The sequence below is a fragment of the Cavia porcellus genome, unplaced genomic scaffold (assembly GCF_034190915.1).
Source record: "Cavia porcellus strain 051 isolate PalLab524CR breed Dunkin Hartley unplaced genomic scaffold, mCavPor4.1 scaffold_3, whole genome shotgun sequence".
Taxonomy (NCBI): domain Eukaryota; kingdom Metazoa; phylum Chordata; class Mammalia; order Rodentia; family Caviidae; genus Cavia; species Cavia porcellus.
In genome coordinates this window covers 62,799,503-62,823,373 of record NW_026947486.1, presented here as the reverse complement: position 1 = coordinate 62,823,373, position 23,871 = coordinate 62,799,503, and the positions used below count along the sequence as shown (strand labels likewise).

At 35.9% G+C, this 23,871-nt stretch overlaps 1 protein-coding gene across 1 annotated transcript; it reads left to right on the top strand.

Annotated features, from left to right (window-relative positions):
- The first annotated feature begins 3,802 nt into the window (after positions 1–3,802).
- On the top strand, positions 3,803–21,908 carry Rab9b (RAB9B, member RAS oncogene family). Its single transcript, XM_005004141.4, has 3 exons — positions 3,803–4,096; positions 17,316–17,390; positions 18,493–21,908. The coding sequence occupies exon 3, from the start codon at positions 18,535–18,537 to the stop codon at positions 19,138–19,140; it is 606 nt and encodes a 201-aa protein (XP_005004198.1). The 5' UTR covers positions 3,803–4,096; positions 17,316–17,390; positions 18,493–18,534; the 3' UTR covers positions 19,141–21,908.
- Positions 21,909–23,871: the final 1,963 nt, after the last annotated feature.

The following is a 23,871-nucleotide window of genomic DNA, read 5'->3' as shown; positions in this document are numbered from 1 at the left end:
GAAGACAGCAATGTGAGTACATATTTGACTCTCAAAACATCCAAAATGGTCACACAACTAAATCAAATGATTCAGTCCAAATATATACTGTAGGTCTTGGTAGGTGTGAAACGTATTGGACAGAATGCTAGCACTGCCATTCAGTGTCAGAAATTATAACAGACAAAGTGCTACAAGATGCTCTGAAATACACAAAGGCTAAAATGAAAGTAAAATGTTCTGTGTGCACCATTAGCCATATTAAAAATGTATTTATTATGACACCACACTAGATGAACTGAAAGCATTCATAGATCTGCTATGCTTAATAGTGATTTCTCATGATAATCACAGGAATGTAAAAGATTTAGGGAAATGTGACAGGTCAACGTTTGGCATAAAAATTCATGGCCTCGTAGATGTGAAGACTTATTATTGTTTTAATTTTGACATTTGTCTTGGAACTCAACCATCAGGTCCTTATTTGTGTAGTAATAAATTGAATAGTGTTGTGAACAGACTTGTTTGCTTCTCCCAAACTAATCAGAATGTGACATTGAACAATTGGCTTACTAGTTTCCAATTGGTGATGTATTTACTAACAGAGTACAAGTTGACCAACACAGAAACTGTATGTACAAACAAAGCATAAATTCCAAATGAAATGTTTCAATATCAAAACAGAAAATTGTGTAGTGAAATCTTTGGATTTTAGAAAGATTTACATTGGCAGCATATATAGCAAAGAAAAACAAACTGGTATTGCTAATGCGAACATTTTATCATGATGGGAAATACTGATAGGGAAATTTCAACAAAACAAAAGCCTGAGATGAAAAGTTTCTACAACAAAACCAAAAATAGAATAGACGTTGTTGATGAGTTGTTCAGCAACTATGATGTCACTTGACATATAAAGCATCAGCCAATGGTTGTGTCTTACCCAATCCTAAACACGTGTGGCATAAATAGTTTGATAGTTTACAAAAAAAAAAAACAAGTGCAAAATATCATTGAGACATTTTCTTAGAGGACTGGAGCTGAAGCTCATAAGAGATTCTTTACATTAGAGGAAAACTGAAATATTTCTGCCAGGAAACTATGCAAAAAATTGTGGAACACACTGGTGAGCTGACAGGTGAACAGGCAGGTACAGCAAAGATCTACCACAAATATCTACTACAACAATAGGAAAACAAAAACGATGTCTACTGTGCCTTATAAGAAAGAACAGGAAAATGAAACATATGTGTCATTAATGTAAACAATATTTGTATATGGCACATACAGTTGTCATGGATGGAAATTCTCTTGGATATGACAAATGAAGCAAAGATTATTTCTGTGGTAGACCTTTGTGTTCATGTTGTGATTCACTTAGGCTTTTTTTTTGATGTTATATTTTAGGGTTTGTAAGCAAGTAAACAGCTGATGTGAAAATGTTGATGTACATTCCAAGCACCCATTATATATTTGACATTTTATTATAGTGATATCTTAGTTCCCTTCTAAGTGCACTTTGCACAATACAGTCGGAAGCTCCTGACAAAGCAAGAAGAGAGGTGACAAGACTGCCACATAGGAAAGGAAAACAAAGCACATTTGCTGTCAGTGTAAGTGAGATGTGTGCATGAAACAAGTAGTTGTCAGGTGTGAAGCTGCCTTGGACATGTGAGTTGAAGCAAAGATTATTTCTGGTGTAGAGTTCCATTGGTATTTTCATTGTAATTCATATAGGAATTTATTTCTGATGTTATATTTTAGGTTTTGAAAGCAGGTACACAGCTGATGTGAAAATATTGATGTCTATTCTAGATGCACAATACATATTAATAATTTAATACTTTATTTTATTTTATTGATATTTTGTATTTCTGTTAACTACATATAAGAACCTCCTCACAAAACAGCAAGACCATGATATGCCAAGTATGTCCTACAAAAAGGCCAGGAAAGTGAAATACATGTGCTGTCACTGTAAGCAGCATGTGTATATGGAACACACTGTTGTCATGTGTGCAGACTGCCTTAGATATGATAATTGAAGTAAAGATATTTTTGTTGGTATTTTTATTGTAGTTCATATAAGAATTTACTTGTGTTGTTAGTTTTTAGACTTTGTACACCAAAAAAGTTGATGTTGAAATTTTTGATGCTTTATAAGTAAACAATAAATGTTAAAATTTAATGCTTATTATTAATACACTAAAACTCATAAAATTAATCATTTATCAATAGCAACATTATAAAGAATAAATATGGGTCTGACAGATACATGTTGTTGTGATTTTATGACAAAATTATTGTTATGCTCCAGGTAAGGTTACACTACCTCACTTCCACCACACTGAGATCAAACTTCTAGCACATAAGTCTCTGAGAGACAAACTATATCTGAATGGCAGAAAGGCATGTGTTTCATAGTTTTGTTGTTTTTCAGATTAGAATATGAGAATAGGACATTAATTTAGAGGTGGTGGGCCTCTTTTCTCCATCCAAAATATTACAGCATGTTTATGTGGAAAGTAGGTCTGGCTTAAAGATGAGCATGAGGAATTCCTGTAGATCTATTTGCTTTATTTAATAATAATTATTGATATGGCATTCACATTCAATAAATATTTTCTGAAATATCATATGCACTTAGACCCTAGGGATATGATGGTAAATTTAAATAGTCACATAATCCCTGATCTCACCATGCAGTACACTTTAGTAGCAGAAGATATCTGTCAACCAAATAATCACACATTTAAATATATTGTATCTTCATAAATGAGTGTTATGAAGTAAAAGTACAGCCAGTATATTGGCTATAAAAGAATGATTCAAAAGCACTGGCTCTGTTCTGGGGTTATGGGGAATGGTTGCCTTGAGAAATGACGTTTAACATGGGACTTACTGAGGTTGAGTGGTGAAAATGTAGTCACCTGATAGAGAGGCAGTATGGGGGAGGGCCTTACAAGGACAGAGGATGACTGAAAGGATTTTTCATCAGTCACAAGCACTGATTTTCAGACAATGAGGGAGCTTAAGAGATGAATTTGACAGGGGGGTTGAGAACAGGCTAAAAATGACCACAGGAAATTTGTCTTCTTTTATTTCTTTGGGACAGGAATCACAAAATAATTGGAGGGACCAGAGTGCTGCAGGAAATAAATAGCTAACTATTTAAATGATTTTGGACTTGTTGTAATTTTATTTTATATTTACTTATTTATTTTTGGTACCAGGGATGGAACTCGTCACCTCTTGCTTGCCAGGCAGGTGCTGAAGCAGCTAAGCTAAATCCCCAGCCCCACAAAGACCTAACTGCGCATCTAGGCACAACTGGAAGACTGAGTTCTATACCAGCTGCTATTCCAAGAACCTCAAGTAATGTTGAGGTTCTCTAGAACGGTAATAAGAAAGTAGGGGACCTTGAATCTTCTATGCCCCAGCCACACAGGACCTTTTGTTTTAGACTGCGATGAGAATTTTATGAGCAGTAGTCACATACAGGGTCTACTTAATGTGTTATGATCATGTCGTTTCGTGGGTTATTTGAAATTAGAGGGTGTGTATGTTAAGCTCTTGATAAAAATGAAGACTCAGGTCTGGTAAATAGGGTAGACGGAGGACAATTACACGAAATGGGGCCCTGGCTACCTCTGCATGAGGAATAGGCCCCAGGCTGCAGAAGAACTGAGTGGGAGAGCACTATTTGATGGTCCATTGTTTCTGTGCCTAGTAATAGGCTAGGGGACGGGAAGGAGGATGTGGGAGACAAGGCTGGACACTAGGCATGGACGAAGAACAGGTCAGCTAAGGAGCGCTTTCCACACAGAGGGTAGCAGTCTGCTATGCTGGGTCCCCAGCTCCAAGAAAGGGGCTTGAAGAGGAGGCGCGAGCCCCGCCCCCTCCCCTGCCGGGCGCGGGCGCGAGACATTGCGCGGCTGCAGCGGCGGGAGCGAGCAGCAGCTGTCAGGCCACCGAGGCCCAAGCTGCACTTGCTGCCCCATTGAGGACAAGGCGGCAGCAGGAGCGGTGACGGTGTCGCTGGAGAGCCACTCGCTGCTCTCAGAGCTGATCTGCCTGGCACCCGCTGCCCTCTCCTTTCTCCTTCCCATTGTTTTGGGTAAGGTGCCGGTGCGTGGGCAGGAAGAGGGGCTAGGACTGGCCGACCTGGGAAGCCAGGAGATGGGGGCCTGTGGGAAGAGGGAAAAGGGCAGTCTAGGTGATCCCTGGGGCCACTTGCACCTTGGGAAACGAGTCTAGGAGCTGTTAGGTTTGGAGATGGGGGTAGGTGTCAGTGGAGGGGGGCGTTGCTGAGTAATGTGAAGTGGCTGCCAAAGCCGGGCAGAGAGGCGTTGGGCTCCGTGGGGAGCGGGTGTGGTTCAGTGCGCATGCGCCACAGCGGGACTTGCTCTAAGAGCTGGGGGGTGAAGTGAAAGACCTGGGTCCAAGGTAGTTGAGATTTTGCATGACATCTCACTTTGTAAGTTCTCGATGTTAACAGTTCCCCTGTCATAGAGATCTTAGCATCTCAGGTCTGAGGAAGCTTCTTTAATGTCATCAAAACCTTATCTGTTTGTCATCAGACAGTGTACTTAGAAGGAAGTGGCCTAGGAGAGTGCCAAATTGCCTCTAGTGTATCTTTTGGCTTATAACACCTGATCTGTCATAAAGAGTGAAAGGTTACCATGAAATTACACACTGGACCCTTTTAATTGCATATAAGATATGAATGTAGGAATAGCCTTCCAACAGCATGGCAGCTGTGGTACTTAGACTCACAGCATGTGTGTAACTGATAGCTTGTTAGTTCTGAAAAACAAATCCAGTGCGTCAGAGGCCTTCCCTGGTATGGAGCACAACCCCAGTACAACCACCAAGCATCAAGTTGTACTGGAGATAATCTACACTATTTAAGTAAGGATTTCAAAGACTAAATCATTTCTTATTTGTGCCGATTTGCCCATGCATTACAGAAAACTGCACCCAATTTGCCAGTTTGCCAGTATTTCCAAATATTTTGCCAGAATTCAACAGTGAATTGAATGCTCTCAATCAGTGTGTCATCACAAGATAGGCTTTCCCCACAGCTCATTCCATGCAGACTTTCTTCAGGGTCAGTTCTTCACTGCCTAGCCCTCCCGTACTGCTCTTCCCTTGTCGTATAAAGTCTTCTCAAGACTTGCTCCCAATCTGAACTGATGATTTTGAACACCATTTCACCTCATGGCAACCGAACTGGCTTTGCCAATTTGATTGTCTACCTCTCTGCTCTGTCGCAACACTAAAATGTACTATTTTCAAATGGTTCAACATTTCTCTCCATTGTATCTCCTTCTCCCTCACCTCACTCCCACTCCCACTCCCAAGCATCCCTAACTACATAGAATAATTTTTATGAACTTGTATGGAATAACAGATTCAACAGGTTTTAAGTGTAAAGAACAAAGAATTAGGGAGTATTGGTTATGTGGATTTGCAATCCGTCTTATTGTCCAAGTCTGAGACCCTAATTGAAAAAATGTGAAGAAATTATCCTTAGATAGTGCTTGATAATCTGTTTTGTCGGGGTGGGGAAAGGTAGGAAAAGGAAATTACATTTCTTGGATATTTTAGTCAAAGCCAGAACTTTCTCTGAATGGGAACAAAATTAGGAATAAATACCTAACTTAGCCCACAGGTCAGTGTATCTCAGTAGTAAGCTTTTATCAAACAACATGTTCAAAGCCCTGGATTCAATCCCGAGCACCATAGAAAGTAATATATTTGAACCAACTCCTTGCCCAATACGGGACTCCTAAAAGATGCACATAGAATTTGACTTCAACATTAAATGTATTTCATAATGTGTTATCAAAGAAATTTGTTGCTTAATGCTACCTTCTCAAAATTTGGATTAAATTTGGCATATACAGGAGGAGAAAAATTTGTTCCTATGGGGTTGTTTTGTTTTTTATTTTTATTTTTTTTAAAAAATGCAAAACCGAAAAAAGGGTAGAAATGATACAGAATTTCAAAAAATAACAGTAAGAAATCATCACTAAATACATTACATATTATTATCTTAGAAGTAGTTGTTCAAATTACAAAATTAAAGCATTAAAAATGAACAATCAAACAATGACAGCACGAACTATTCTTTTTGATTAACTAACAAAAACTTAGTAGTATGGTTGTCTATCTTACACACTTAAACAAACATACAGTTGTATGTGTATATCTACAAGTTTTTCTTTCCTTTCAAGCACTTTTTTTCCTTTTCATTATTACAATATCTAGTATACATTTTTGATCTTATTACTCTTTCACTTTTTTATTACTATTATTTATTTTATATTGTGCTATTTCTTTTTGAAATATAAAAAAGGACTTATCACTCATTTTTAGTGATAGATAATAGTGGTAATGATAATATCTACTAAAAACAAAAGTGGGTATAATCATTCTGTTCTTGTTTTGGATAGGAATGAAGATACTTTTGGAAATATATATTTTAAAATTATACTCATAGGAAAAGGCACTCTTAACAGGTGGAATTCCTTAATAGAATTCACTTAAATTCATAACTTCTACTCATTAGCCACCCTACATATAATAATATTTGGCTATCTTAAAGAACTATGGATCTATTGTACCTCAGAATCATTTGACCGGCATTAATTTTGGGCATTTGACAAATCTGTTAATTTATAAATAGCTATTTATTGGTCGTCTCTATGAAGGACCCTACAAGCTGCAAGGGCTTCAAAGATACATAGAAAGAGAGCTCTTAGTATTTTAAAAATCGTTGCAAACTCATAGTTAGAAAACAGTATAGGGCAGTATAAGGATATGACCTTAACTGTAAAGGATGATATTTTTATTTAAAGTAATGTTTTGACCTATTTATGGAGTACAGTATGATAACTTGAGACATTTATGTAATATGTAATGATCAAATTATGATAATAAGTACTTCTATCTCCTCAAATATTATTCATCTCTATATCTTGGGAACCTTCTCTTACATACTGTTCCAGTTTCCTAAAAAATAATCAGGGGGCTGGGGATTTAGCTCAGCAGCATAAGCGCCTGCCTTGCAAGCAGGCAGTCATGAGTTCAATCCCCGGTACTGATAAAAAGGAAAAAGACAAAAAAAAATCTTAGATTGTTGTAGAGAGTAGTCACCATACTTGTGTATGTATAAGCTTGTATATGTTAATATTTTGAATTTTTGAGGGCAAGTCCTTGCTTTAAATGTTTATGCACTTCCAAGCATATCTGTATCCAGTGAGTGTTCAAGTCATGAAGCTTTATGAAGTAGATCAGGTGAAGAGAAACGATAGACAGTGGAAGAAAAGTCAAAAAGCTCTCATAATAAAATAGATGTGAAGAGATGGAGATCAAAATGCATGGTGGGCATGGTGTCATGCTCCTGTAGTCCAGCTACTTGGAAAGCTAAGTTAGGAGGATTGCTCTACTTTTCTAGTTTGGCTATTCACAGCTATAAAATTCTTAAAATCACTTATGTTTGTGTCCCATAGGCTTTTCTATATTGTGCTGCCATTGCCATTTGATACTATGAACTTTTAAATTTCATTTCATTTCTTTTGTGATACACTGCTTATTCAATAATATCTTACATTTTTAATCTCTATGAGTTTGTGTAGTTTCTGTTGTTGCATTTGCTGTTGAGTTCTAGTTTCATTCCATTATGATCCAATAGCATGCAAGAGATTATTTCACTTCTTTCCTATTTATTTAAGCATGCTTCATGGCTTAAACTACAATCTCTTTTGGATAAGTTCCATGTACTGTTGAAAAGAATATATATTTTTTGTTGATGAAACACTTTTGATAAGTCCTTTTGTTTGATGATGTCCTTCAACTCTGATATTTCTTTGTTGGTGTTTTTGTTTGATCAACCTGTTTGATCAACCCACAAGATAGTGGGATACTGTGGCCCCTATTATGATTTGTTTTGCTGTTTATATGACTTTTTAAGGTCCAGGAGTATGTGTTTTGTGAAACTGGATATGATGCAATTCAGTGCATATATAGTGACAATTGTTTTCTCCTGTTTGTTACTTTGCCAGTACGTATTGACCTTTTTGTCTCTCTGGTCCATTTTGCCTTGAAGTTCACTTTGTCTGCTAGTAGGATAGCTACTCCTGCGTGCTTTCAGGCTCCAGTTACATGGAATATCATTTTCCATTCTTTTGTTTTGTCTATATGTTACTTTTAGTTTATTTATTTCTCTTGCTTGATTACTCTGGCTAAAATTTCGAGTGAATTAAGTACGTCTATTGTAGGTAGCATATAGTTGAAGTTTGTTTCATGATCCAATCTGCCAGTCTGTATCTTTTGACTGGGGAGTTAAGACCTTTTATGTCGAGAATTATTACTGAAAGACATTTACTTGTTCCTATCATTGAATCATTTTTCCACTGTTGTGTTACTTTTGTTTAACCTCTCTTTCTGTTAGATGTATTCTCTCCTTTAGACTCTTTAGTGATGCTGGTCCTAATGTCATTGTCTAGAATTCCTTTGAGTACTTTGTGTAGTGCTGGCTTCGGGTAATGAATTTCTTTAGTTGTTCTTTGTAAGGAGAAGTCTTTATCCATCAAATTTGAAAGAAATTTTTTCAGAAAATATTAATCTGAGTTGGAAGTTTTTTCTCATGGACTCAAAAAACTTCACTCCAGCCTCTGCTTCCCTCTACATTTTGTGTTGAGACATCTGCATTTATTCTAATAGGCTTTCATCTGTAATTCACTCAGTGTTTCTCTCTCACCTTTTAGTAATCTTTCTTTATGGTGAAATTTTGGAACTTTGCCTATGAGGCGTTGTGAAGAAGTTATTTTCTGGTCACGCATATTTGGTGCTTATGCCTCATTTACCTGGATATCAGATTCTTTCTATAGACTAGGAAAATTTCCTGCTATTATTACACTGAATACATTTTTATGACTTTATTGTTGTCTTCTAGTCTTTTCTTAACTCCTATAGTTATTAGGTTGGTATTTTTTATTTATCTAGTTGCTGCTAAATTCAGTTTCCACTGTATTGCTTGTCATTAGGGTAATTACTAAGTATGTGAACTACTACATCAACTTGATCTTCTAGTTCTGACACTGTTACATCAAAGTTGTCATTTCTGGAGTCCATAGTTTCAATAGAATTTTCTGTTTCCTCAAGTTCTGCTTCATTTATTTTCATAATCTCTTATTTATTATTAACTAAAATTTTCATTCATACGTTGTATAATCTTGTTTAATTCAACCAGCTAGTTTGTTGTCTTCTTTAATCTCTTTAAATGTCTTGATAATTTTACCATTTATCTGTTTATTTATATACACATTGAGTTCACAGAATATCTTTTTCATTGTTTCTTGATTTTTTTCATTTATTTAAAAATTTTGATTTTTGAGTTCTTTGCCTGTGACTTCATCTACTTCAGCCATGAGTTTTGGAGTATATCTTGTTGTCTTGTTTCTCATGGTTCTATTGTTTTTATGCTGAGGGTTGTTTGCTGATCAGTTAGAGCAGAAAAACTATCGCTACTGTGGAGATCTCTTTCATTACTGTACATTTCCTTGTGATGCTGGATTTAGTTATGTTTTGTTTCTATCTTACTCAATGTCATAGAATCAGACCTGGTCACTGGGTTGCAAAGAGAAAAACACTTCTGGTTGTATCAGCATCCATAAAACTACCATGTATCAATCATATAATTAAAAATTTCTTTTACCAATTTTACTCTTTATTCAATAATCCAGAAAAACTGCTATATTACTGGTAATAAATAGCTGCAATAGACAAAATGAAAAAGGGAAAAAGGAAAAAAAAACCCAGAATAGTTCAGAAAGAAGAAAAGGTGTGAAAGTAGCAACAAATGAAAGAAAATGATATAACATCAATATTATTTCATATCTGGAATGGATGGTTGGTGCAGAGCAGTTTTTGAGAGTTTTTTTTTCTTTTAAAAAGAAAAAATAGCAATGATAGAAAATTTTAAAACAAGATAATATATTAACAATGATTAATATATTGTGTATTTTTATCTTCAAACAAGTTGCTCAGATTACAAGACATAGACACAAAAAATTGATCAAACAATGTAAGCACAAGACAATCTCTTTGATGAATATATATATATATATATATATATTATACATATATATGATAGATAAGATAGTCATACTACTAATCTCTATTAGTTCATTTAGTGGTTATTTTGGGGGACAGTAAGGAAGAAGAGGGAAGGAGGTATAGTTGGAAGTTGAAGGAAACTATGAGAAAGTTGTAACTAATATGCTGATATAAAGCTTGTGTTTGAATCCTCAATATATATATATATATATATATATATATATATATAATTTTTGGTGAGCATTATTCTGACATGCCCATGAAAGACTATATATATATATATATATATATATATGCAGATGATAAACAAATAAGTAAAGAAAAAATGGGAAAAAAAGAAAATTAAGCATGCACATACAAACACAAAAGCCCTCACATTCACAATTCAACCAGTATGCTTTCCATCCTATGTTAACAAATGAAGAAACTTTGACTTATAGCAATTTGTCATACTTTTTCCATTGCTAAGACAAAATGCCCAACACCCCAAATTAAAGGGGGAATATTTATTCAGTTCAGAATTTGTAGACGTTTCAGTCTGTATCAGCTAGCCCTAAGGCAGGGAGGCACACGGCAGAAGGGCAACAATTCATGGCTATAGAAGACAGCAAAAGCAACCAGGCCAAAAGGGGAGGAGCAAACTTGTTTTCCTCCCCCATATTGTTGTATGCAGGCTACCCACGCTAGGGCACATATAGGACTCACACTGCAATGCCAGCACTAGACAATGAACCAGTCACAAACTAGAATCAGCTGCCTCCAAAAAACCTGCCCCCATGACTGCATGGGGGATCATCCAACAAGGGGAAAGGATGCCTAAGCTATAAATCCTATAAGGTTGGATCCAAGAGATTGAGTATATCTACTGGTACTTGTGCTTATTCCCCTCCTATAATTTGTTTTCCTGCCTGTCAGTGACTAAAGGGTTTTGAGGATGTAGGTAGTATACTGAACCTCATTCCCTCTATAGTCTGTATTGTGCTTGGTTTCATTTGAATTCTTGTGAGGACAGCTAGCCAGAGGTCTTTTGCCTCTGTTTTAAAGTCAGTATCTCAGGCAGATCTTGCCAATCAGGAGTGGAGCACAGTGGTGCTTGTTGAGCACCCATTCTTCTGTTGATTTCCACAGGGGCCTTCTCAATCTCTGCTTCCTGTTTTGTGCAGTAATTCATGCAGCTGCTTACATCTACTCTTTCAATACCACTCCAGTTGAGTGTTTTACAAAATCCTCCTGGCTAGGCCACTCCTCTCCATCTTTTCACCAGTGCCATACTCTCTGTACACACTTCTACAAAGAAGGAATATCCATCCTGTGAACTCAGTGTTGCCTAGAGTTTAAAGAGCTGGGTCACTTTTGCTAAGAATGGAAGAGTGTTTTTAAGGGCAGGGGCCATGTGGGCACCAGGTTATACAGTGCCTAGAAAGCAGATGGCAGGCAGGATATTCCGTGAGCACAGAATTCAACATTGTTTGAAGAAGTGATAAAAGAGTACCTGTTTTGCTTCTGCTCCAGTGTCTTTTTCGTCACCCAGATAACACAGGTTTTAACTGCTGGCCCCTGCAATTCACTCAGCTATGCTTCTCTTAAGCTTTGACTCTGAACCCCTAACAAGGACCACGTACATGTGTTTGATTGTTTCTTTCTCAAGGGCCAGTCAGCTCTAACTCAGTCACTGCCTTTTCATTTCTCTAGTACCCTGATTGGTAAATATCTTGCTAACCAGCGAGAAGGGAGTTAGGATAGGAGGGATCTGAATTGTGATTTCTAGGTTAGAGGCTGATTACAATAGCCTGGCTTGCCTGCTGAACTCAGCTCTTTCCCTCAGGTTATTAGATGTTTTCCCAAGATAGCATATTCCTTAGACCTGAGAAGTGCACAGTGCCAGGACCAAGGAGACCGCCCAACTTTTTTTTCTAAATACCCTTGATAGTGAAATTTGTCTGGTGGGCTTCTCCTTCAAGTGCCTTCCCATAATTGGGTTTTTGCTTACCTACTATTTCCCAGTACCTGTACTTCCCTGTGTGCATGTTCTGAGCATCCTGTGTGCGCCACTGCCTCTAGCCATCCATAATGGAATCTGTAGTTTAGTACTCTTCACAGAGAACCATATTGCTTTCTCTCCTTTTCCCCTGGCACAGAGCCTATGTACCCAGAAGTTATGTATGCACATAACCAAATAGGGAATGAACAGTCACCTGGAGTATTATCTTAGATGGTTATTAATACTTCATAATAATTCCTAGAGATCAGTTTTTGGTTTCCATATTCACTCAATCTGTGGCCCATCTATTGAATTTATATACAGTTGGGAAACTAATGTAGTAAACTTTTAATGATGTAAACACCCATTTGTTAGGAACTTAAGAAAACTCAGGTGTCACACACCATTAATACTAACCATTACTGGGGCTGGGGATTTAGCTCAGCGGCATAAGCGCCTGCCTGACAAGTGCAAGGTCCTGAGTTCGAACCCTGGTACCAACAGAAAAAAGAAAGACAAAAAAAAAATACTAACCATTACTATTGTGGACCAAGTTTGTATTTCCCTCCATTTTGTTATAAAATGAGGGTTTTAAGAGTTATGAACTATACTTTAGAGACTGAGACCCAACGATCGTAGTAAGTTTGAGTCGTCTGGGCTGCAAAGTTACATCAATACCAGTCTGGTCTACATAGTGGGACCCTGTCTCCAAATGCAACCAAAAAAAAATGTTATGCACTCTAAAATTAACCTGCAGGCCAGTGTAAAAATAAAGGGATATGAGCAGAAGGTGTAGCTCAGTAATAAAGTGCTTGCCTAGCATACACGAGGCTCTGGGTTTGATCTCCAGGACTACAAAAACCAAACCAAACCAAACCAAAAATAAATAAAATAAAGATGTATGTTAACACTTATTTCACTTCAAGAAATATGTTTTAAACCAGACATGCTGGCACATGTCTAATCTCAGCACTTTCGAAGCCCCAAGCAGGAGGTTCGCAAGTTTGAACTCATCTTGAACAACTTATCGACTTAGTGAAATTTTATCTCAAAATAAAAAAAATTAAAAAGCAGTTGGTGATGTCGCTCAGTATGAAGACCCTAGGCTCAATCCCCAGTACCAGAAAAAGAAAAAGAAGGAGGAGAAAAGAGGAAAGAAGGAAGAAAGAAAGGGAGAAAGAGACTGAAAGGGAGAGAATGCAAATCAATTCCAATGAAAGTAGTTTTAAAGTGGAAAAAGAAAAGACAAAAAGCCCAGGAATTGTAGGAAATTTAAGAATTTTGTAGAGTAGGTATAGACCTAGAGAGAGGATAAAGACTATCAATTTAAAAGATTTGGTTTACATCTGTAATCGGTGATTTGAATATCCAGTTAATCCATAATTATTTTATAAAAAAAATAAGTTTACTAAAAAACATGCATTTAAAAAAGTATTCTTATTCTTCAGTAAAAAAGAACACCCCACAGACCTAGTGGGAAAATTTTTATTTCGGACCAGAACTAATGAAGTTGTTTCAATACAATTCTTTCCAAGAGTAACTATAATACTAAACAATGTTATATTTGACTGATCTAAGGCTAGCTAAATATTTTAAATTTTTTATTAGTACATGTTTACAATATATAGCCTTTACATTTTACTCTTTCCCCATCCCTGCTCTCTCTTCTCCCTCCTTCCTCACATCCCCTTTCCATCTCTACTGTCTACCTCCCTGTTTCTTAACATGAAATTATTCTTCTTTTCAAATTATTTATATTTTGGTCTTTCATATTAGACAAATACATGATATTTAACCTTTTGTGACTGACTTATTTCATAAAAGCATTATGGTCTCAAAACCTATCCATAAGTCCTACAAGTGACTCGAATTTATCCTTCTTTATGGCTAAGCAGTACTCCATTGTGTGTGTCTATACCACATTGTATTTATCCATTCAACTGTTGATGGGAATATAGGTTATTTCCATGATTTATCTATTGTGAATGTGCTGCTATAAACATAGTATGCATGTATTGCTGTAATACAGCCTTAGGTCTTTGGGAAGATACTCAGGAGAAGTATAGCTGGGTCAAATGGAATTTTTATTTTTACTTTTTCGAGAAATCTCCATACTGATATCCAAAGTGGTTGTACTAGTTGACATAACCACCCAAATGATGTTCCTTTTCCCCCATGATTTTGCCAGCATTTCTTGTTTTCTGAGTCCTTGATGATGGCTATTCTTACTAGGGTAAGTTGAAATATCAGTGCTCTTTTGATTTGCATTTCTCTAGTGATCAAGGATACTGAATACTTTTCAAACTATTTATTGACTGTATTTGTTGTTCTGTTAAGTGTCTATTCATTTCATTTTGATTGTTAGTTTTTTATTAGGTCTTTTATTTTTGGCAATTTAACTTTTTTGAGTTCTTTATGTATTCTGGAAATTAGTCCTCAGTCTGAAGAGGAGCTGGAAAATTTTTTCCATTCTATACATTGTCTCTTCATTCCATTAGTTGTTTCCTTTGATGTGTAGAAGTTTTCTAACTTGATATAAACCCTTTTGTTGATTCTTGGTATAACTTCTTGTACAACTGAGATTTTGTTCAAAAGTTCATGCCTTTGCCTATATCTTCAAAAGTTTTATCCATTTTTTCTTCCAGTTTATGCAGTATTTCTGTTCTTATGTACAGGTCTTTGATCTAATTGATTTTATTTTGGCATAGGGTGAGAGATATGGATCAAAACTCATTATTGTGCATGTGGATAATCATTCCTCCAAGCACCATTTTATTTATTTTTTTATTTTTATTGGTACTGGGATCGAATTCATGGCCTTGCAAGGGAGCCACTTATGCTGCTGAACTATATCCCCGGCCCTTAAGTACCACTTATTAAATAGGATATCTTTTTTCCCCGAATTCATTATTGGCCCCTTGTCAAGAGTCAAGTGGCTGATCTGATATTTGACAAAGGTGCTAAGGTGATACTATGTTTACTAGAAGAAGGATACTATGTTTACTGGAAGAATGATAGCCTCTTTAATAAATGGTGTTGGAAAAATTGGCTCTCCACATGCGGGAGGCTGAAACTGAACCCATGCCTATCACCATGAACAATACTGAAGTCTAAATGGATCAAAAATCTAAATATTAAAACAGAAACACTAGATCTACTGGAAACAGGGTAGGTAGAAGTCTTTGAGACATAGGGGTATGCAGAGAATTCATGAACAAAACACAAATCGCACAGGAAACACTTCAAAGAATCAACAAATGGGATCTCATATTATTAAAAAGATTTGCACTTCAAAAGAAAACACCAACACAGTCAAAACCCACAGAATAGGAAAGAATTTTAGCCAGCAACCTCTCAGACAAAGGACTTACATCCAAAACATATAAAGAATTTAAAAATATCAGGCCCCCCAAATTCAAAGACCCTTTTTAAAAATGGGCATCTGAGATGAACACACAGTTCTCAGATGAAGATATTACAAATGGCAAATAAATACATGAACAAATGTTTGCCATCACTGGTCATTCGAGAAATGCAAATTAAAACAGCATTGAGAGTTCATCTCACTCTGGAAAGAATAGCTGCCATCAAGAAATCAACTGATAACAAGTGTTGGCGAGGCTGCGGGAAAAAGGGAACGTTTCTCCACTATTGGTGGGAGTGTAGACTGTGAAGTCACTATGGAAATCGGTATGGAGATTTCCCAGAAGAATAGAATTAGAAGTTCCATTCAATCCAGCTGTTCCCCTCCTGGGTATTATCCCAGAAAAACTGAAAAGGTCTTGTCACAGTGATATAAGTGCCCCCATGTTCATAGCAGCACAGTTTGTAATAGCTAAATCTTGGAAACAACCAAAATGCCCATCAATTGTGGAGTGGATGCAAAAGATGTAGTTTTTATGCAATGGAATATTACTCAGCTATAGAAAAGTTTGATCTTGAGGCTTTCATAGATAAATGGAGGCAACTTGAGACTATCCTCATAAGTGAAATATATAAGAATGATATTTATAAATATCATACTGTGTCTGTAATGTAAAAAGTAATAAGAACTGTAGGAGTAATAATGTGTAATTGCTAATGTAAAAAAGAGAGAAAAAGAAAGTGCTGTAAAGGATACAACTGTGTGTATGTTTAAGTATGTAAGATGGATAACCACATTACTAAGTTTTTGTTGGATCACTGAACAGAACAGTGTGCACTCTCATTGTTTGATTGTCCACTTTCTATGCTTTAATTTTGTGACTTGAACAACTATTTCTAAGATGACAATATGTAATTTATAAACTAGTGATTTCTTAGCGTTAATTTTTTTGAAGTTCTGTATTATTTCTACCTTTTTTTCTGTTTTGCTTAATTTTCTCTTTAATAAAGTTAAGTGGCTGAAGATACTTGGTGTTTTTTCTGTATCCTCTATTCTATTCCATTTGTCAATATATCTGTTTCGTATCAGTACCATTCTGTTTTTGTTTTGTTTTTCACTACCATGGCTTAGAATAACTGGATGTCTAGGATTGTAATGTTTCTTGCTTTGCTCTTATTTCCAACATTGCTTTGGCTATTCTGGGTTTCTTCTGGTGCCTGTCAGTTTGGAACTGTTTTTTGTATTTCTGTGAAAAAAGTTGATGGCATTTTGTTGGAAATTTTGTTAAATCTATATATCATTTTTGATACTATGAAGGCCAGCTAAATATTAAAACTTTTGCTTAAGACAAAGTTAAACAAGAAATCCACAAACATATTTCTTCTCTGATTATGTGGCATCAATTACAGAGACAACCTTGAAGCGTATATGTGAGTGCACCAACAATGTGTTTTGAGAGGGAATGTTAGTAAGTATAATGGGAAAGAATGTATTTCTGACTTAGAATGATAACATATCTTAGGGTCCTCTATATTTTCCTTTCCCTGAATTTCACGTATAATTAATATCATCTACTTTCTTTGATTCATGTTGAATGAGGAATTCATTGGAGAGACAACATAAGATTCAAAAATCAAATTACACTGAAGTTATGACAAGTCAAATTTCTCACAATGAAAATATTTTGTACATTTTAAACATCTGTAACATTTTAAAATCTTAAATACGTTTGCAAAGCATATCCTCTACATATTACTTTAAATTTCTTTGGGTTTGTTTTCCTTGATGTGAATGTATTTTTATGTATGGCTTTACCTTCATTTTATTATAGATTTTTAAAAGAACATTTCCTATTTTGTTTTTTAGAACCTCTCCCCCAAAAGAATAAAGCCACAACAGAAAAAAAGAGAAAGAGAAAAATTGTGACAAAAACTCAACTGGGTAGGTATTTCATGGGAGCAAACTATAAAATTTTGATATTTTTGACTAGATCTCCTATAATGAATATTTAGAAAAATATATATATATATACTCTAATTTTAAGGCTTACAAAGTTTTTAAATGTACTTTTCTGGGTAGTGATGAATTTTCATCCCTATGTCTCTTATGTAAATATTACCCAATTAACATCATCCTTATTTAGTTCCACAGTGTGAAAGTACCTATGAGAATGTAAGAAAAATTACTTGTTCTGTAAACATTTGATCTTTTTATTTTAAGGTGTGTTCTAGGTATTCCATATATAGACATGTGGAGGTAACAAGAAAGGTACTGTATTTCATTAGCACTTTAGATTTTACCATGCATTTTCATGTTACTATTGTGGAATTAGAACCTAAATGCCAAACTATTAAGTTATTAATGATTTTTGTAATATGTTAATAATATCTATTTTATTAGTATGAGTCACCTGTCATCAACAAGCACCATTGTACTATGAAGAAAAGACTATGAAAGATCCATTTCTTATGAGGGTATCCATACCAATGCAAGTAAAATGGAGTAAATACCTGAAGAAACTTGCCTTTTTATTCTCTTCGATATTCTGGGGTCCAGTCTAACTATGACCCAGATCCTTTATTGTCACAGTTAAGAATCCAGCTAATGCAGCTCTCGCTCAGTAATTCTTGGGTCCCTTAGGAGCAGACTTCATGTCTCACAGGTATTCTATACTATTTGCCTCTCATTTGGAACTGTCCAAATTGGAACCTAACAGAGTCACACATCTGAGTGTCATTCTTACTGTAGGCTTTCTCCCTTCCAACAGGATCATAACTAAAGAAAGTGCAAGACCGTCTGGTACCTAACTTATTATTGATGGTATTGAAGCCATTTTCCTGGCACAGGCAAGAAACTTAAGAAAAATAAGATTTATGCCTCCTTTCATACAAAAAGAGTTTTATTTTCTGTGCTATTCTGTATCAGCTAATGAGCATGAGTCAAGAGAAGCAAAATTAGAAGGCCACATAATTCAGAGAAATTCCGAGTTGATTTCAGCTTCAGATTTAACTATTTTCCCTCCTACTTTTTCATTTATTTTCAGGTTCGCTTGGTTATAAACTTCTCCCTGTTTGGTGCTGCAACAATGAGTGGGAAATCTTTGCTCTTAAAGGTCATTCTCTTGGGTGATGGTGGAGTTGGGAAAAGCTCACTTATGAACCGTTATGTAACTAATAAGTTTGACTCCCAGGCTTTTCATACAATAGGGGTAGAGTTCTTAAATAGAGATCTGGAGGTAGATGGACGCTTTGTAACCCTCCAGATCTGGGATACTGCAGGACAGGAACGTTTCAAGAGCCTTAGGACGCCCTTCTACAGGGGAGCAGACTGTTGCCTCTTGACCTTCAGTGTGGATGACCGGCAGAGCTTTGAGAATCTAGGTAACTGGCAAAAAGAATTCATCTACTATGCAGATGTGAAAGACCCTGAGCACTTCCCCTTTGTAGTTCTGGGTAACAAGGTAGACAAAGAGGATAGGCAAGTGACTATTGAGGAAGCACAAGCCTGGTGCATGGAGAACGGTGATTACCCTTACCTAGAAACTAGTGCCAAAGATGATACTAATGTGACAGTGGCCTTTGAAGAAGCTGTCAGGCAGGTGTTGGCTGTAGAGGAACAACTGGAACATTGCATGTTAGGTCACACCATTGACTTGAACAGTGGCTCCAAAGCAGGTTCTTCATGCTGTTAAAAATAAGGAGCCTTTAAAAATGTGCGCCAAATTGAAGAGTCAGTGGTTTAAGAATTACTTTGCCCTTGTAAGTGTGCATAAACACACAAAAAGGTAATAGTAAGGTTCTGACTGTGAAACAGAGCCTTTCAAATTGAATTTGTGTAGTGATTATTTTAAAAATTATTAAGCCAAGTGTATTTTATGAGTTGTCTGCAATTTTCCCTTATTGTATGTCTCAGGATATTTCAGAAAGTTTTGTTCCTGAGAGGATTAAATATTTTAAAATCACTGTTGAAACCTAGAATTCAGCCACACGAAGGAAGGAAGGAGCTACAGCTATCTCTTAAAATGTTCCTCTAATCAACTAGCAAATGTCACTATCAAAACTCTTGCCAAGCAGTTTCTGACATATTTACCAAAAGGGAAACACAAGACTGAGCTGTGTTATAGAAAAAACAATAATGAAAACAAGGATTCTAAAGCTTGAATTATAAAAATGAATGATGAGGAATATAAAAGTGTAAAGATGTAAACTGATTTATTAAAATTCTTTTGTATGGTTTGCTCCCATTTGCACTTTTTAAAACAATAGCATCCTTATCAGGGATACTCTAATGACACTGGAAATTTATTATAACTCATAAATTTGAAGTCACAGGATACTAGTGAATGGATTGTGCTTAAATATGCCAACCACCTTTGCAAATAACTGGTGGATCTGCTGTTTTTTATAAATATACTGTTGCTGAATAGAGATGTTGCTTCTCTGACAACCTCTTATCAATTTAGCAGTGCTGCTTAGTATATGGCTTTGAATGCCCTGCTCTCTGCTCATAATTTCGATGGTCTCTTGGTCCATCATGCTGGCTAATGCAGAAGGCATCATCAAAGCCTGAGAGATAGCGGACTTTTCCCCCCACAATGTTCCTTAAACTTAAGTATTTTTTGTACAAAAAGGAACTTATTTCTTGTGTGTTGCACTGTCTATTTAGGTGGCCAAACTAGGACTTTGAAAGTGACAAAAGGAGATTTTAACCTTCTGTTATGATGAATTTCTCATAATTAGTGTTGTCCAACAATGGAATAGACTGCCTTAATAGTGAACTCCCTCCCAGTGAAAATATTCACTGATGACCATCGGAAAAAATACTATAAAATAATTTCTTCACTGGCTACATGTTTAGTACAAGGTCCCTTTCAACTCTAAGTGCTGGGAATTTATAAACTGTGTCTATGCCATGTTATGTTTATATTTATCTTGAGGTAACAGCTCAGACTATAAAGAGAGACTGAAAATTCTAAAACTGTTCTGTGATCAGCCTTTAACAGTAACTACATAACTCTTCTTTTTTTGCACTGTGAAAGGTAAAATTCTTAACCTTTTAGACAAACATCCTGAAGATACATATTAAAAGCAAAACTTTTGATAACTATGACTGCCAACTGTATAGTGTACTATGAGTATGAACTCTAGTTCTTGTTGATTGATCTGTTTTAAATATCTGTGTTAAAAATTGGGACCCAGTGTAGTTAGGGACAGTTAAGAATGATCCCTCAAACAGATCTAGGTCAAGGGAGAGGTGGGAGCTTTTACAGGAATACAGCCTAGAACTCTCCATTGTAGCCACATATGGAATCAGCCTTACATGTGGGACCTTATTACTTTAAGAGCTCTCAGACTTTTGACCACATAGGCAAGAATAAGACAGTATCTCAACCCAGTTATACTCAGTATTTCCAATAAAATAGAATCTTCTCAATTCAATTCAATTCAATTAACTTTGTTCAATTAACTTTGATGCCAGAAGTCAAAGCCAGAACTGGAACCCAACAGCTCTTAAGTATTGGTTCCTATCCTGCCTATGCCTATAGCCAGTCACACATGTTTCCAAGTTCTATGATCATTTTCCTACAATTGCATTACTGTGAAAAATCTATATATTTCACCTGTTAAATGATAATTATTTTTAAGTGCATGAGACCTGGAACCTCCTCTTTCTACTTGCACTCTGCTTATAATAGTTTCTATTTGTAGATCTCAGGCCTTTGTAAAGACCTCCATCAATTCACAAAAGCATTTGTCTCTACAGTGGCATGTGGTCATCTGAATAAAAAAATTATATAGGCGTTCAACTCATAGGCATCTTGTCCATTTAAGAAAAGGGTTAATTTTATCATCAGATCACTTGAAGCCCCTTTCCTCTTAGCCACACCAATTTTTTTCCTTTCAAATTACAACACAGTACATTAGTGAAAGCACTTAACATACAGTGACAAAAACAACGGCATTTTGGTGAGTAACAGTAAGTGAGTGCTGACACAGAGTATGGGTAAAATTAAAAACACCAAAGGCTGAAATATGTGAATATCTGGATCTGTGCACATAAATTTAGTATTGACTGTGTACCCTAGAATGTGCAGCACAATATTTTCAATAGATATTTTTTAATGAACACTAGATTTTTGGAATAATATATTTCTAATTAGAAAGACAGTGTTTTTCAAAGGTCTGTCAAAACTTCACACAGAATATTTACTTAGTTTCGTTTCATGTATTGGCTAACTTCCAGGGGTCCTCAGATTCCATACATCTTCAGTGCATTGACAAATTTCTGATTTGTGTCTGCCTCAGCCATCTTGACTTTATCCTGAGGCTTTCCACAATCTTCTTGGTGCAGGTGCTGCTAAAAATCTCAAAATTATGTATCAAGTATTTTCTTGCAATTGTAAAAATATCATCTGTGTTAAAGTGAATAAAAAGTGCATTTTGAATAACCAACATACAATGTTTGTGATTCTTTCTCCCCTTTCTCATTTTGAACAATTGGTGGGTATGGTAGACAGTACTTCTCAATCAAGTCACTTTTTTCTTATATGAACTCTGGATCATATTCAATGTGATACTCCAAGGAGTTCTACCTAGAGAGCAGGCAGGTACTGCTATATTGATTGGGAAGCAAACTCAAAAAGCAAACTGCAAAGATTTATTTTATTTTACACCACTTTCTAATGTGCAAAGAATATTAAGACTAGAAATTAGATATTAACTCTCCACTTTATCTCTTCATTATAATTTAAAACAAAGGTTAAATTATCATAAAATACAAACAGAATGTGTATACTCCCTTTATTCACTTCTTTTTATTTATTTTTTTTGAGACAGGGTCTCACTATGTATTTCAGCCTGACCTTGAATTCATGTAACCCAGTTTGATCTGGAACTCACAGTGATCTTCCTGCCTCAGCCTCTTGAGTCCTGAAATTATAGGCATGCACCACCACGCCTGGAACCTTTATTTTCCTGACTGGTAAATGAGCCAGACTTTAGACAAATACAAAAATATAGTCTAAACAAATTCCTGTACCCTTAAATATTGAACATTAAAGATACACCAGTATCAAATAGCTTGAAGATAACTTTTGGTGACTTTTTTTTTTTTTTTATCGGTACCGGGGATTGAACTCACAACTGCCTGCTTGCAAGGCAGGCGCTTATGCTGTTGAGCTAAATCCCCAGCCCCTTTTGGTGACTTTTAAAATGTGGATGCAAAATTGTTTCCACTGCATATGATTTCACCACATTGATTCTACCTGCCACTGACTTAGTCCCTCTTCTACTCTTTATGTACTTTTGCCAATTGGAACTTTGTGGGTTGAAATTGAGAAGAAAACAGATTATTTTTAATGTAAAATTGTCACATCACACTTCATGTATAGCTTCCCAAATCCCTTAAATTAGGCTACAATGATGCAAATTTAAAACAAAGAAGCTCATAAATTTACAGGTCCCTGAAAAAACATTTGCTTAGCTTAAAATATTAGTGTGTCATTCAACAAAATTTGTTTGCAATTAAGAAACTTTTGCTTGGGCTGAGGGTGAAACAATGGTAAGAGCATTTTCCTAGAATGCATGAGACTCTCGGTCCCATTCCCAGCATCACATAAAAGGACTTTCTCACCCAAAAGTAGTATTTTCAGAGCAGAAAATTAGTTTTCTGTCTTTGCTATTTTTCTCTGTGATTCATTACTCAGTGAAAAATCTCTTGATATCTTAGAAATAATTGAGAGTCTTGATTTTTGGAGAGAACCTGACTATGGTTCTTTCAGAAAATGGAAGATGTAGAATACATGGTTTCTCCTCAGTTCTATAATTGAATTTAAAAAATATACTGGAAAGTGGAGTCATCAGTTTGAGTAATTTCAGTATGGGAGTCATGGAAGACATTTCTTCTTTCATTTCAATCACCCGAAGTAGTTCTGGCAACAATATTTTTTTAAACTCAATGATTCTGATAATCAAATCACTTCTTTCTCGCCTTGTTATAGAAATATAGGTTTCATTATAGTAGAGTGGTTTACTTACTCTTGATTTTAGGGAAGATAAACTGTGTTACACAGCCCATACTCCTATAGCAAAATACCCCAAAATAAGTAGCTTATAAAAAACAGAATTTTATTTCTCACAGTTCTAAAGGATGGAGATTGTAAGATAAGGTGCTGTTAGATTCAGAGGCCAGTGGGAATGATTTCTGATTCATTATGCTGCCTTCTCACTGTCTGGAGGGGATGGGATTCCTGTCTGGGGCTTCTTTTATCAAATCACTACTCCCATTCAACAGCGGGTCTACCCTTGTGACCTAATCACCTCCCAAGGGACCCACCACCCAATATTATCACTTTGGGAGTTAGGGTTTCAACATATAAATTTGGAAGGTACCTAATGGTACAGATCATAGCCTATACCTTTTG